At 37.7% G+C, this 16,490-nt stretch overlaps 1 protein-coding gene across 2 annotated transcripts in view; it reads left to right on the forward strand.

The window, feature by feature from the left end:
* The window catches only part of St7l (suppression of tumorigenicity 7 like), a 64,013-nt gene that overhangs the window by 5,029 nt on the left and 42,494 nt on the right, over positions 1-16,490 (forward strand). Inside the window, exons 3-6 of one of the 2 annotated variants that reach the window (XM_021195307.2) lie at positions 1,763-1,928; positions 4,710-4,764; positions 6,063-6,178; positions 14,274-14,352. In XM_021195307.2, coding sequence (XP_021050966.1) covers positions 1,763-1,928; positions 4,710-4,764; positions 6,063-6,178; positions 14,274-14,352 — 416 coding nt within the window. The remainder of the gene's footprint in view (positions 1-1,762; positions 1,929-4,709; positions 4,765-6,062; positions 6,179-14,273; positions 14,353-16,490) is intronic. The other variant, XM_021195311.2, reaches the window with a different exon arrangement.

The raw sequence follows: 16,490 nt of genomic DNA on the forward strand, positions 1-16,490 counted from the left end.
TGTGATTTGAACTCAGGACCTTCGGAAGAGCAGTCAGTGCTCTTACCTGCTGAGCCATCTCACCAGCCCCTCCCTGTCTTAAATCTCCTGGAATCCACAGCCACTGTGCCCCAAGATCTAGATCAGAAACTTCTATTTCCCAGCCTCCAGATTAGGGTCACTGGTGAGCCTTCCAATTCTGGATTGTAGTTCATTCCAGATAAAGTCAAGTTGACAACCAGGAATAGCCACTACAATATCTGTTATGGGAAGATAATAGTATTCATTTCATAGGACTGGAGGACTAAATGAGATAATACATGTAAAGGTTGTAATGTGAAGGCTCAGGGAGCACTTACTGACTTTTGGCTGTTATTCTGTGAAGTCGCATAATAAGGGACCACATTTGACTTTAACTCAATTTTTCCTTCAATAAAATACTGCTTTTCATTTCTTTTCTTTTCTTTTCTTTTCTTTTTGTTTTTTTTTTGTTTTTTGGTTTTTTTTTTTGGTTCTTTGAGACAGGGTTTCTCTGTATAGCCCTGGCTGTCCTGGAACTCAGTTTGTAGACCAAGCTGGCCTCGAACTCAGAAATCTGCCTGTCTCTGCCTCCCGAGTGCTAGGATTAAAGGCGTGTGCCACCACGCCTGGCTCTCAAAAATATTTTTAAAATATGTTTTTCATTAACATCTCTAGGTTCTAGTGTTTCTTATTGTATACTTTGTGAAAATTCTGCTACAGATAATAGTATTAAATATTTATCATGCCATTTTTTTCTGTTCTTTTTTCTCATCTGTAGGTGGTGCTGTACAGCTTTAGTAGAAATTGGAATATTTCTTTGAAGTTTTTATTTTTTTGTTTGTTTGTGATTTTTTGTTTTGTTCTGTTTTGATTTTTTTGAGACAGAGTTTTTCTGTGTAGCTTTGGTTGTCCTGGAACTCACTATGTAGACCTGCCTGGCCTTGAACTCAGAGATCCACCTGCCTTTGCCTCTTGAATACTAGGGTTAAAGGCGTGGGCCACAACCACCACTACCCAGGTCTTTGACCTTTTTTTAATCTTTGAGATAAAGTTTCAAAATATCCTGATGTTCAACCTGGGGAAGAACTTGTCTCAGCGATGTTAATAGCATTGCTGAATATTAGACCAGTGCTTTTTGGTTCAGGAAGCACTTTATTTGGATTCTTATTAGTTCAGTTTACTAGGTAAAGCTACTGAGGCTCTGAGATATGAGGTTAATTGGCTTGCCCAGTACACCCAGTTAATAAGTAGGGGATCTGGTGTGAAGCTTGGAAGCTTGATCCTAGTTTAATATTACTTGCTTTAGTTTTGAATTGTGCTGCAGATAGAATCAAATGACAATGAGAGGTGAAAAGGTCTGCTATAGATTAGATACTCTTCCTTCTTTATTTGAAACTTCCCACTTTATAGTTTGTGCTGGCCTGGAATTTATGATCCTCCTGTGTCAGTGTGCTGAGAGTCCAGACTAGAAGCAGGTTCTATCACATCTGATTCACTCTTAGTATTCTTTAATGCCTTTCAGCATGTGTAGAGTGTAGGCCAAGCTTGCCTAAACTTCATGACAAATCCGTAAGAAGGGTATTCCACTTTTACATAGCATCTGTATTTAGGGAGTCTTGGGTTTGGGTTTTTTCTTCTGCTCACTTCCTCACCCGCCCCAGAGCAGATTGTGCACGTAAAGTGCTGAACTGAATAAGAACGCCTCTTTAATTTGTATTTACGAATTGCATTTTAAGTGAAAAATTGTTTCTCTTTATTATAGATATTTGAATGGTGGTACTTCCATAAGCATGGTACATCTTTTATTGAACAAGTGTCTATAAGCCATTTGCGGCCACTGATGGGAGGAACAGAGAGTAGCATTTCAGAGCCGGGCTCTCCTGCCAACAGCAGAGAAAGTGAAACCCTCAGACACCATCATCTATCAGGTGTTTGTTTTTTTTTGTTTTTGTTTTTGGTATTTCCAGAGTGGTATAATTAAGATTGATTTCATTACAGAGGATACAAAAATCCGTCTCAGAACAATAAAGTAGTTTGTGAGTTTATGCCCCCTTCACATGTAATGCTATTAGGATATAGGGACTTAGGGAGGTGATGAGATTATGAAGGTAGAACCCTCATGGATAGAATTAATGTCCTAAGGAGAGATACTTCAGAGAGCTATTTATTCTTGTCACTTTATGAGGAAATAATAAGAAAGTGCCATCTACAAACTAGGCATTAAAACTGCTAGCTTCTTGAACATGGGTTTTCCAGCCTCCAAAACAATAAGAAATACATCTCTGTTGTTCTTGTCATTGTAGTTCAAATAGGATAAGACATAGGGACAACCTTCTTTCCTGTAAATGCAAGTAAGCCATGGCTGGTGTAGAGCACAGATACCCTCAGAGTCTCAGACCCCTTCTATGTAGCCTGTTATTCCAGACTCAATTGTTTGTTTGTTTATTGAGAGTTTTACTATGTTTCACGGACTGGCCTGGTATTCTCCCTATATTCTAAACTGGTCTCAGACTCAGAGAGATCCTTCTGCCTCTGCCTCCAGAGTGTTGAGATTAGAGGAGTGCACCACAATGCCCAGCCAGATTTTAACCTGTGGCCCAAGGTGCTTATTCTGGTTTTAGCCATCATATTTACCTTTTAGTCACTAGGAAAATATTCACTCACTTCTCCTAACTCACCTTATACTCTCCAGAATATCTAGCATGCACAAGGCCCTGGTTCAATTCCCAACACTACCAAGCAAAACATGTCTAACACATGTAATACTAGCATGTGGGAGATTGAGGCAGAAGGATCAGGAGCTGAAAATCATCCTTAGCCAAGTTTGAAGGAACTCTGGCCTACATATGAGGGGGTAAAGGTTAAGTGACATCATGAAGGTGGACCCTTGATCTAATAGGATTGTTACAAGAAAGGGGGTGGGAGGTTATTCTCTCTCTCACTACCATTCAAAGACAGGGAATAGGCTACTACTGTCTCTAAGACTGTCTAGAGGCTGAAGGGTTTTGAGATGCATGCCAAATATACATACAGTTCAAGTCCTGTGGTCGCAGACGTGAGCAACCATGACAAGGTCTCATCAGTTTTTATTTTGTAGTCTTTCTTCTAACCCTTTGTGCTATCCTGAGCATACTGTATGGTTTGTTTTACATGTATACGTATGTGTGTGTGTGTGTGTGTGTGTGTGTGTGTGTGTGTATACATGTGCCCATACAAACATGCTCAAACAACCTATAAGTTAATACCTTATTCTTTTATATTTATTTATATTGCTTTATGTGTATGAGCTTTTTGCCTGCATGTATGTCTACATATTGTGTATGTGCTTGGTTCCTACGGAGATCAGAGGGGAAGGCACTGGATCGCCTGGAAATGGAGCTGTGAATGGTTCAGTAACCACATGGGTGCTGGAAAACATACCAGGGTTCTCTGTAAGAGCAACAGATGGCAAATCTTCCTTCTAGCCCCCCCACACCTTATTTTTTGAGATAGGGTCTCATGATGTTCCTGGAGCTCACTATTTTGGCCAGAATAGCTGTCTATCAACCCCAGGATCTGCCTGTCTTTGCCTCCCTAGCCTAGAATTACAGAAGTGTGTTGCCTTATCTGGCTTTTATGTAGATGAGGGATCCAGTTGGGTCCTCTTGCTCAGCAAACATTTCACACACTGAGCCATCTCTCTAGGCCCAATTTATAGCTTTATATACTTCCTAAGCTTGGAATGTTCTGGATCTGGAAACTGACTCTCTTAGTTGTTGTTTGTTTGCTTGTTTGTTATGTGTACTAATGTTTTGCCTGCATGTGTTTGTGTGAGGGTGTTGAATCCCTGGAACTGGAGTTACAGACAGGTATGAGCTGCCATGTTGTTGCTGGGAACTGAACCCATCTCCTCTGGAAAAGCACATGAGGTCTTAACCACTGAGCATCTTTACAGCCCCAACTCTTTTCAGGTTTTTTTTTTTTTAAATTTTTAATTTTTTTCTTGTCTTTGTCAGTGTAGAAAGACTTGGAGGTGACACAATGGCTGTTTTTTTTTTTTTTTTTTTTTTTTTTTCCCCATAACAGGGTTTCTCTGTATAGCCCTGGCTGTCCTGGAACTCACTCTGTAGACCAGGCTGTCCTCGAACTCAGAAATCTACCTGCCTCTGCCACCCAAGTGCTGGGATTAAAGGTGTGCACCACCACTGCCCGGCCTCTTTTCAGGTTTTTAATCTTAGTTCAAATATCACTTCCTCTGTAACGTCTTCTGTGATAGACGGGGTGTGTGTGTGTGTGTGTGTGTGTGTGTGTGTGTGTGTGTGTGTGTGTATGTGTGTATGTATGTATGTGTGTGTAATAAAACAACTCTAATATAGTACATGTCAGATAGTTCAGGTGGTTGTTTACATGACTAATTCTCATGCTATACAAGTTAGTTCCAGAAGCTGTAGTAGGATCTAGGAATATAGGAGTGGATGAAGTTTTAGTAGATCCTGTTTTAGAGAAGAAACTGAAAACTGAATTATGAACAAAGTTTCACTGAGACAGAAATACAACAGTAACTATGTCTGATTCTGATTTGATTTTGAGAGCAAGGGTGACTTGTACCTTTTTCATATTTGTGATGTCTCTAACTGGCACTGTATATAGATCACAGGATGAGCAATAAGTGTTGGTTAGTGAAGATTTACCTGCATTTGATTGAACTAATCTTTCCTCTTGTTTTTCAGAATGCAAGGTCTGGAGAAACCCTTTAAACCTCTTTAGAGGAGCAGAATATAGAAGGTGAGACGTTTGCTTTCAGTAGAAGTATGGTGTGGGGTTTAGGTTCAAGTACTGTGGGTGCTTGTCTTATAAATGTCTTATAGCCTCTTCTGATTGGAGATACAGACTGTATTAAAGTGAATGATTAGCTCAAGTAGGTATCACCTTGACTGTGTTTAGTTTTTTTAATACAAAAGGGAATAACATCTCTTTAAAGTGTATTCTTTGGCATTTTCGTCCTTGTATATAATACATGTGTCACACTCATCCTGCATCTCCTCTTCTCCTCTTCCTCCCCCCAAATCTTAGTTCTACTTCCACGTGTTTTTCTTCTGTGACCCTCTGGATGTAACCACTGGCGCAGAAGTCATTAGTGTCTCTTCTGCAGCCCTTGACAGCCATTATCTTCCTGGGCAGGACAGGCCTGTGAGCTCCTCTCCCTTCTATGACTGAATATTTATTGGCTCAGTCTTATGTAGATGCAGGCAACTGTCATGAGTTTGTGAGTGTCATGGCCTTGTCATACTCTTAGGACAGCATTTCATAGTCCTTTTCCCTATCGTTCAGGTCTTACAGGTTTTTTCTGCCTCTATCCTTGGTAGAGGTGCTGGGGCTTTTTTTTTTTTTTTTTTTTATCTGTTTCTGTTGTTATTTTGAGACAGGGGCTTATTATGCAGCCCTGGCTGTCTTGTAACTTATATACAGAGCGAGCTGGCCTTCAATTATGGAGATCCACATCAAGAGTGTATTTGCTTACTGGGTCTGGTTTTGCTTGTTTTGTTTTGTTGTTGCTTTAAGACATACCTCTGGCTGTCCTGTAAGTCAATATGAGACCAGGCTGGCCTCAAACTCACAGAGATATGCCTGCTTCTGTTTTCCTAGTGCTAGGATTAAAGTTGTGTTCCACTATGCCCAGCCTTTGTTAGTTTTTTAAAACAGGGTCTCCTGTAGCCTTGTTATATATCTATTTCATATAAACCTTTATGAGAAATTTCTTTCTATTTGAAACATTTATGCTTAGTATCTAGTACTAATAATTTATGAGACAGGTTTTATTCTGTAATTCAGGCTATCTTGAAATTTATTATGTGGTACAGGCTGGCCTCCAACTCACAGGCAGGACCTTATGCCAGACTGAACAGTTTATTCTTTCCTGATTTTTTTTTTTAATGTTTTATTATTGAACCATACAGTAGTACTTTTTAATTCCTTACTGAAATAATAAGCTTTAAAAACACCTTGAAATAGAACTGGTAGTCACTTACTTTCAAAATTTAAGTGTTGGTTACAGCAATTGAAACATCTTTTGTTTTCTACAGATACACTTGGGTGACTGGTAAAGAACCACTTACTTACTATGACATGAACTTGTCTGCCCAGGATCACCAGACCTTTTTCACCTGTGAAACAGACTTTTTACGTCCGTCAGACACAGGTATATATTCCTGCTACAGACAATGATTGTGAAAAAATTTTCGAGTGTTCTGTAGAGCTATTATTATAATGTACGGTTACTTACTTGGCTTGGAGTTATTTACATTATAGATAAGAAATTCAAATTAAAGTAAGTTATGATTATAAACTAAATTAATGAACTATTTTGTAAGAATTTCAAATGTTTTTGCTATTTTATTACTTAAAACCATTTCAGAGCCTAGTGTTGGTTGTGGTGGTGGCACACGCCTTTAATCCCAGCATTCTGGAGGCAGAGGCAGACAGATCTCTGTGAGTTCAAGGCCAGCCTGGTTTATAGAGCTAGTTTTAGGACAGTCAGGGCTACACAGAGAAACCCTGTCTTGAAAAAGAGAAATTCAAATGAAATATAGCAGAAAATAGTATCCATTGCTTTGGTCTGGGAAATAGTTACCTGACAACAAAGCAGAGACTCGGGAGATAGCCCAGGGGGTAAAGTGCTTAGTGTGCACGTCTGACAGCATGAGTTCTGGTCTCCAGAACCTGTGTAAATCTGGACACAGCACTGCACAGGACTGTAATCCCTACACTCCTATCAGGAGATGTGAGACAGAGACGGGAGAGGCCACAGAAGCTCAGGAGCCGTCTAGAGCAACTAGAACCTATCATAAACAACGGGGAGGTGAGAACCGGCATCCAAGATTTTCCTCTGACCTCAACACTTGCACTCATATACACACACACACACACACACACACACACACACACACACACTCGCACACACAGGGAAAAGAAGGGGAGAGGAGTGATGTGTAGAAGAAACAGGGTATATTTTGTTCTAGTCAAATGTGAAAATTCATATAAAGTGGTAGTTTATAGTTTATGTCCATTTTTAGGTCTCTCTAAGCGGTTTCCTACAGAACAGATTATTATGTGGGCTGTGGATAATGCTTAGTGGTAGGGGGCTTTTCTAGCATTTGTAAAGCACTAGATCTGAGAGTTAGTGGCAGAATAAGTGTATAACCTAAAGACAGGCTGTTTTTTCCAACTGTCCTCTATTTTGAATACCTTTGCTCTATCTTTGTGATAAATTTCTAGTCAAACTCTTTATGACACTTCTCTGAAAGCTCTTATAATATATAGTATATGTTATATATTTTTGGTATAATTATGAATGGATGGGTGGCAGGCATTGGTATTACACACTTAAGTAATTTCATTAATAACAACACATGGACAGCATATGTGCTAATTTCTTCTTCTCAATTATACTGAGATAAGAACTATTATCAGTTCCCTTTTAAAAGAAGGAACCAAGCTGCATATGGTGGTTTATGCTTCTAATCCTAGCATTCTGGAGGCATAAGCAGGAGGATTGCCTGAAGTTAAAGACCAACCTGGGCTACATAATCCTTGGTCAGCCTGACCTATACCGTGAGACTGTTTCAAACCCAGATGAATGATAAATGAATGAATGAAAGAAAGAAAGAAAAGTGAGGCAAAGGAAGGTCAATTAACATGCACTCACAACTAATAAATGATAAAGCTGGGCTTCAACTGGGTTATAGCTCTTAACCCCTGCACCGCCCTGCTTCAACTGGCTACATTGAGAGAAATTCCAGCAAGAGTCTGAAGAAAGCTAGTTTCTTAGCATTGAAGTGAGCTAATTGTGTCACATTGTTGTTGAATAAAATATGCTAAGGATTGGTGGCAGTAAGAAAACCAAGGATCTTTGACAAAGTTTATAAGGTGATTTAATTGCAAATGGAGGAGAACATTGCTTTATGTATGAATGCTTGCTGTTTGTGATCACAGTGAAAGTGTGTGTTAAAGGATACTACAGTAGAGCATGCGCATTGCCAGTGTATGTCAGGACCTGAGGTTCTGTGCAAATCAGACCTCATCTGCTCACAGGCTGAATCACAGACATCCCTAAGCTCCTCCATCAGACAGCTCTGATGGTGGCTCTTTAAAACACTTCTGTTTGGATAGTTCCACAGAGAAATTTCAAAATCTCTATGCTTTTTCACACATTGTAAGCTTCATATCACAAGGCTAAATAATTGCAAAGAATATAATTTTTGGCATATCAGAAAATATACACATTTTAAAAAATAAACTGGAGGCCAGCCTAGTCTACAGAGTGAATTCCAGGACAGCCAGGGCTACACAGAGAAACCCTGTCTCGAAAAACCAAACCAAACCAAACAAAACAAAACAAAAACAAAAACCTGGCATTCCCTATATTTGAATAAAGTTTTACATGTGTGTCCATGCCAGGATAGATGTTTGCACACCAAGCACATACTTTATCAGTGAGCTGTACCAAAGAATTTGAAAATAGCCATTTTTCATTGAAACACTCTTTCAACAATAGTAAACCATATACAAGTCCTTTTTTTGTTTTTGTTTTGTGAATGAGTCTTGTTACATATAACAGATGGCTCACATTTGAGAACTTCCTGCCTAAGTCTCCCTTGTGCAAGTATACACCAGTGTAAGTTTCTTCTCAAATGATTATCTTATATATAATATATGTTATATATAATAATTGTAACATATATATGAACTGAAAAATAGAGAATGGGGTTAGATTTCTCTGTCAGTATGATTTGTGTGATTAGATTAACAATGAAGTTACCCCATTAGGTCTTTAAAGGTCATATTCCAAAGAGAGAAAAAAAGAGCTAAGTATATATATAATTATATATATAATTTTATAATTAATTATTTTATGCTTGAAAGTCTTTTACTACTCTTGTAACTTTTCCACAGGAGTCACTTTATATAAATTTTTAAATTTAATTATATTTGACCATAAGATTCTGAACGTTCTAATGTATTTCTTCTTTTGGGGTGGGGGAGTTTGAGACAGGTCTCACTGTGTGGCTTTGGCTTTCCTGGAACTCATTATGTAGAACAGACTGGCTTTGAATCACAAGGATTCATTTTTCTGCCTCCCAAGTACTAGGATTAAAGAGTTTTGCCACCACATCTCACTATGATGATGTATTTTAATTATATTCTTGTCAAGGTTTTAACAACTATATGCTTAGCTCTTTTATCTGTTTGGAATATGCCCTTTAAAGACCTAACAGGGTGTCTTCATTGTTAATGTAGTCAGTCGAATCATACAGACAGAAATCTAACCCCATTCTCCATTTCTCCGTTCAGATAGACATGTTAGCGCCTCCATCATAACTATTTCTCTTATATATGAGATTTTGCTTCTTTTGTTTTTGTTTTATGAGGTAGGATCTCTTCTTTAGCCCAAGTTGTCCTCAGCTCCGTTTCTAAGATTGTGAAACCTGGCTCTGGATTAAGATTCTGAGAAAACAAGGTGAAATTTTGAGCTTTGCCTAATTCTTGTTCTTTACCAGACTGAGGCGGCCCTGCTTTCATTGTTCCTTGCCAACACAGTCTGACTTCCTGTAACGACCTTCCCTTGGGAATAATACATTTCTTTTTTTTTAGTTTATTATTATTATTATTATTGTTTTTAGGTTTTTTCGAAACAGGGTTTCTCTGTGTAGCCCTGGCTGTCCTGGAACTCACTTTGTAGACCAGGCTGGCCTCTACCTCCCAAGTGCTGGGATTAAAGACGCGCACCACCACTGCCTGGCTAGAAATAATACATTTCTTAAATAACTGAGGAGAGGTGCTGATGGAACTAACAGAAATGGTTATCACTCCTTAATTCAAAGCATCTAGGAACCAAATTTTTTGTTTTTATTATTTACTTAGTATTCATTTTGGAATACTCTCATGTAGCTCCGACTGGTAGCTGAGCTGCACATCATACATACTGATGATGACTGAGGTTTTCTTTTTCTTTTTTTTTTTAAAGATTTATTTATTTATTATATGTAAGTACACTGTAGCTGTCTTCAGACACTCCAGAGGGAGTCAGATCTCGTAAAGGATGGTTGTGAGCCACCATGTGGTTGCTGGGATTTGAACTCAGGACCTTTGTAAGAGCAGTCGGGAGCTCTTACCGGCTGAGCCATCTCACCAGCCCCCCCCCCTTTTTTTTTTTTTTAAAGATTTTATTTATTTATTATATGTAAGTACACTGTAGCTATCTTCAGACACTCCAGAAGAGGGAGTCAGATCTCATTATGGAGGGTTGTGAGCCACTGTATGGTGCTGGGATTTGAACTCAGGACCTTGGGAAGAGCAGTCAGTGCTCTTACCCGCTGAGCCATCTCACAAGTCCCTTGAGGTTTTCATCTTTCTGGCTTTACCTGAGTGCTAGGATTACACGTGGAGCAGGTTGTGTGGTGCTGGGATTGAGGACAGGTCTTTGTGCTAAGCAAGGAAGCTGCATCCCCAGCGTGGAAGAGTATTCTTTCCTCGCCTCAAAGTTCCCCTGCTCAAAGAAAGACGTCAAAGGCAGGGAACCTTATTTTCAGGTTCCTTGATTTAGCATAACTCCTCAGCCAGGCTTGATGGCTCATGCCTGTAAGCCTAATATTTGGAAGGCTGAGGCAGGAGAATTTTAACTTTATCTCAAAAGTAAACAAACAAGTGTGTACCCTCCATCTCCCGAACGGAGTGCTCTTGACACCTAGAGGTTTGAACTATTCATACACACCGCATCTAGGAAGATTCAGAGTGACCAAGGGACACCCTTTCTTTTGTAAACTAGAAGTGAGCACACCTCTCAGGAGAGGTGTTTGGTGACTATGGTTAGGTAGGAAAGGATAAATAGAATAGTCAGAGAAGCATTTTTTCATATTCTGTCAGATATAGGAAAGAGTCATGGGAATTTTAATGGACTGAGTGGTTTGACATGGATTTTCTTAAAACCACAGGTATCATTTTGGACCTCGCAGTTTTATGTACTTGCAGGACTGAGAGTATGTAATCTAGTTAAATTCTGAACTCAAAGGTAGACTTCGTTGAGTGAGAATTAGGAATGAACTGTCAGTTTCATTTTTGTCCTTTTGGACACTCACATAAAGGAAAGATTTTTCATTAGGATAGGATAGTTGTCACAGCAGAAAAGGCAAGCATGCATGTAAGTGTGATGTGGCACATCTCCCTGTTGTCATAGTAGTCACTGCAATAGCTTTGCTCTCCTCTGGGTGATTGGCTGGTTTAAGTCTGAGAATAAGGAAAAATACCCTCAGGGCTGGTCAGCAGTGTGCTCTGATGGATCTGAGGTACGAGGATGGCAGAGTACTGGGCAACACTGGTGACCCTGTCTCAAAAAGCAATACAGGACACTAAGCAAATAACAACCCAAGAGATTTCTCATTAATGTCCAGATTTATACTGTGATGAAAGTTGGGAAATACGGGAGTGGACTTGTGTGTCAATGGCTGTGGTCAGCCAGTGTGGAGTGGCCGCTCTGCTGTGCACACGGTGCATATGCGCTAAGCACTTTGTTCCTCCTAGAACTTTGTAGATGTTTACATCTGTAGTCCTTTTCTGTGCTTATTAGAATATTGCAAATATTAATTGAAAAATTAAAATAAATCTGAGTGATTTGGGTTTTTTTGTGATGTTTTAGTTATTTTAAGCATATCATGAGCTCTTAGCAGTATTGAATAATAAATTTGTATTTTTACTTAAATTATTCTTAAATCTTTTTTAAATTTTTAATTTAAAAATTTTTTTTAACTTGTATTTCCCCCTTTCACTTTAGACTTAGGGATACCTTGGTTGTGAAGATCAATCTTGAAAGGCAGGAATGATAGAGGATTTGAAAACATAATAAGAAAAAAATGCTTGAAGATGGATTACATAAACTCATTAGAATAAAAAGTTACAAATGATTTTGTTTTCATGTGTTAAATTAACAAAGATTGGACATACAGACTGAGTATCCCCTGTCTGAAATACTAGGGCACACAAGTGTTGTTTTAGATTTTCTTTAGTTTTTGAGATATTTGTATGTGTATAATGATATATCTTGAGAATGGGACTCAAGTCTAAACTTTAGAATTTTTCTTTCATATATACATTTTACACATAAGTGGAAAGTAATTTTTTTGTGTTGATTTGGTTTTTTAATATTTAGAGATAGAGGCTTATATAGTCCAGGCTAGCCTTAAGTCCTTAACTAACCAGCACTGGTCTTGAGCTCTCAATCCTTCTGCCTCTACCTCCCAGGTTCTGGGATCCCAGGTCTGTGTCACCACACCTCTCTTGTTGTACATGCGTTTTGACTGCAACCTATCTCATGAAGTCAGTGTTGATTTTTCCACTTTGGTTTCATGTTTTTTAGTTTGGAGTTTTGTATAGAGATGCTCAACCTGGCTCAAAGGGTAAGAGATTGGGGAATGGTCACTTTTTCTATGCTGGCTCAAAGTACAAATTAATAATTTTATTGAGCAGAGTTTGAGAGTATATATTCAAAATCTTTTAAAGATTATGCCTATTTTAAATAAACTTCTGCAAAACAGTATTTGGTAAGCTATACAAAACTGAAAGGCTATGAGTGTTTTCTGTTTTTGTTGTTGGTGTTTTGTATTGCAGTTCTGAGAACTGAGCCTAAACCTTACACATGCTAGGCAAAAATGTTTACCATTGAACTTTATTTCCAGCCATTTTTGCTTGTTTAAGTCATGGTCTTGCTGTGTAGCACTGGCTGGCCTAGTACTTGCTATATAACCCTGGTTGGCCTTAAATTCATTGTGATCCTCCTGCCTCAGCCTCCTGAACAGTAGAGTAAGAGTGTTCACTACCACACCTGAATGAAAGATAGCTATTACAGTGGTTTTTTTGTTGTTGATTTTTATTTTGGAGACAGATTTCATGCAGCCCAGGCTAGCCTTAGACCCTCTTCTTAGGTGAGATGACCCTGAACTCTGGATTCTCCTGCTTCCACCTTCCAAGATCTAGAGCTATAAGCTTATGCATAGTATACAGTGTTTGTATAATAGAAAAATACTGGCAATGACTTAACTTTCCATTGAGAGCTAATTAGTTAAGTAGGTTAAATAATTAGATAAGTTATGGTTATATACTAGAATATTATATAATCACCTCAAATACTAATAGAGATTGAGCATTAAAATTTGGTCTGTAACTACTACACAGTTTATAGAAGAGAGCCCCACCATTACGGGTCACTAGCCTAATATCACAGTCTGTTTCTCTCTCCTGTTTTAGTGCTGTGGCAGATTGATGTTCCTTACCTGGTCAGAATCAGGTGGTGCTGGCTTGCATCAGTTTGTCAAGTTCAGGAAGAATTAGCTGTCAGCTAGCTGGTGACATGTTTGATATGAAGAATGTATTTTTGTTACACATGTGGAATATATTGTCTCATTTTCTGAGCCAAGACTAATATTTTGTTTCCAAAGGAAAATTCAAACATTTTCCACGTTATTCTTTCTGGACAGTTGGAGGCTTTGTTCCAAAGTCAACATTCATAAGTTCTCCATTTTTCTTATCAAATGTAAAGTAAGCCAGGTAGTTTTGAGAATATACTTTATGTATTTGTTTAGCTTTTAAGTGACATTATAAAGTGCGATTTCTCCATTTTAGTTCAGTAAATGGTAGCAAAACCCATCCCATTCTTCCAAGGAAATCCTAATTTAGGTTAGTGTTGAGGCTTGATAAAGCTGAGATTTTTCCAGAGATGTGCTGTATTCTAAATTACCCAAGTCTTCCCTCCCCGTTTTTATAGAAAATACACATCTATACATTTTTCCTGTACTGAATCATTGATTGAACAAAGACTTTTTTAAGCTTTTGTGTATTTCACAAAAATACTATTTTTATTTTTTTATTTTAATGTTCAGTAGTTCTAGATGCCCTTTTCAGAAAGATGAAAGTAGAGCTTTCATGTTTATTCTAATATACTTTCACTCAAACTCACATTGACATGCACTTAGATACCTAAATGTTCATGTGTAAAAATGGTATGATTAAGTTAAGTATTTTCTTTATATGTTATGAAAATAGATCATAGAATATTTTTATTATATAGAAAGCTTCTAGATTTAATATACATTTCTCATATAAATGTGAGCTAGTAGCCCAGTTTCATATGCTTAAAAACATGATATTGAAAGCTCTGTTTACTCCTTTAGCTCATTCTTCATACGTTTTACATAGAATATTTATGTTTACCATCTCATCCACTCTTTGAAATATTTTTCCCACAGTTATGCAGAAGGCATGGAGGGAAAGAAATCCTCCAGCTCGAATCAAAGCAGCCTATCAAGCTTTAGAGTTAAACAATGAGTAAGTTGGAAAAATAAATTTGTTTTAAAGGAAACACAAGCAAATAATTTTGTATTTCCTTTTATCTGTTCATAAGATTCAGAACAGTTTCCATTCCTATCTTGCACACTAGAGATAAGATTTGCAGTGTTCAGTGACATCTGTATTTGCTTGTGGAAGTGTAAATTATCATATGGTTTTACATAAAGTATTTTAGAAGTTCTTTTTAAAATAAAGACAACTAATGAAGAATGCTAATAATACTTAGTAGTTAAATGGGTACTTAAGTATTTATGTCTCTGTTTATTTCATTTTTCATTTAAATCATTCATTTAAAGCATTCATCAATCCTGGGAAGTTATACTCAGCAATGGGCTTTGAGACATGAAAGAGGATTCAAAATTAGCAAGATAGCTCTGCCATTGTTTTTTTCATGTTTACAGCATTTACTTTCATAGTGCTTTGTGTTATCTTTATATCTTAAGACAAAAATGTAAACCTGACTCTGTGTTTAAATGCCACTGATCAGTGCCAACTATCCTAAATAATATAGTATAATGTATTCTAAATAAATTTCACGTGGCATTATTCAAAGAATGCCACCTGGCTGATATTAATTGAGAGTTTTCCTTGAAGTTTTTTTTATCATCAGTAAGAAGACCCTATTGGGAGAGCAAAATAATGGCATCTTTCCTCAGCTAGTGACTGGCTGACAGGAATGTGACCTATTGAGACTCTGAAATAGTCAGAGCTTTTGTGAAGTAACCTCGGTTGCTCAGTCAAGCAGAAATTACTTAAATATAAGGAAGCTCACCCCATGTCTCTCTAGCTCCCCCCCCCCGACTCTCCAGCTCAGTGGCATCCTTGAAGACAAAATGAACATGCCAGCCCAGTATATCATGCCAGGGAACAGAACTGTGGTTGTTGATTTTTACTGATGTGATAGTTCCTTGAAGCACCAGCTCAAAGGGCTTGTCATTATTTCAGTTACCTTGAAACTCTCTGAATAGACCATCCTAAGATGAAAATATTTAGAGGAAAATGTGTTACTAGCCATCTGTTTCTGATATAAAAGATAAAACTAAACAAGAAGACAAGAAAATAGACAAAGCAGAATATATATGAGGAAAGCTTGGGAAATGAGACTCTAGAGAATAGTGCCTTGAAAAGCTTCTACACATTCCTAGGAGCCTCAAAGACCCAGTTTTTGACAGAGTTGGGCATGCTCAGAAAATACTTGGTTTTCAAGTCTTTTTAAGCCTGTATATTATCTTAATTCATGAAAAAAAAAAAGACAAAATCCAACATCATTATATGATAAAAATATTAAAAAATGTTAGCTATGTAAGGAATGTCCTGCCTAGATAACATTTAGGTTGGACACAGTAGAAATAAAAGTGCTGATGGTTTTGAAATACCTGAGTGTCGAGAGTGCATTGTAGTACATGCATGCTAATACACACACACACACACACACACACACACACACACACATATATACACACAGACATATACATACATGCACGCGCACATACACACAATATGCCTATCTGTGGAGTCTTGAGTTTTGTACTTTGTACATAGATATTTAAGAAACCTTTATCTGACTATAATTGGCCACTATGCTAAACATTGGTCCTCATTGGTCACACATAACAAAGAATACAATGTTACAAAATTATCAGAAAACCCACTATACAGACAACTCCAACAATCAGCAGCAACAAGAGGGAGTACAGAAAATCAGATTCTACAGTTGCCAGAATATTAGAGTTAAGATTTTCAATTTTTAACAAAAAAAATATGAAGCATGCAAAAAATGTGGGCATGGTGGTACATATTTGTAATCTCAGCAATCAGGAGACTGTTATTGAGCTCTGGGTTAGCCTGGGGTACAGCCAGACTCTGATCTCAAACAAAACAACAAAAACCAGCATTCAAAGAAACAGTAGAACAAAAATGGAAAAGGTATTTATGGAAATGTCTCCAAAAAACTCTGAACTTTTTTCTTAATAGACTTCAAATCATATGATCCTGTGCTCACTACTTCTGTGTCATATGTTATTAGAAATCCTAACACGGGCAGTTGAGCAAAAAAGGAAAAAAATGTGTCTACATTTGAAAGGAAGAAGTAAATTGTCTCTTCAGGTGATGTGATC

This window comes from Mus pahari, chromosome 4 (assembly GCF_900095145.1).
Source record: "Mus pahari chromosome 4, PAHARI_EIJ_v1.1, whole genome shotgun sequence".
Taxonomy (NCBI): domain Eukaryota; kingdom Metazoa; phylum Chordata; class Mammalia; order Rodentia; family Muridae; genus Mus; species Mus pahari.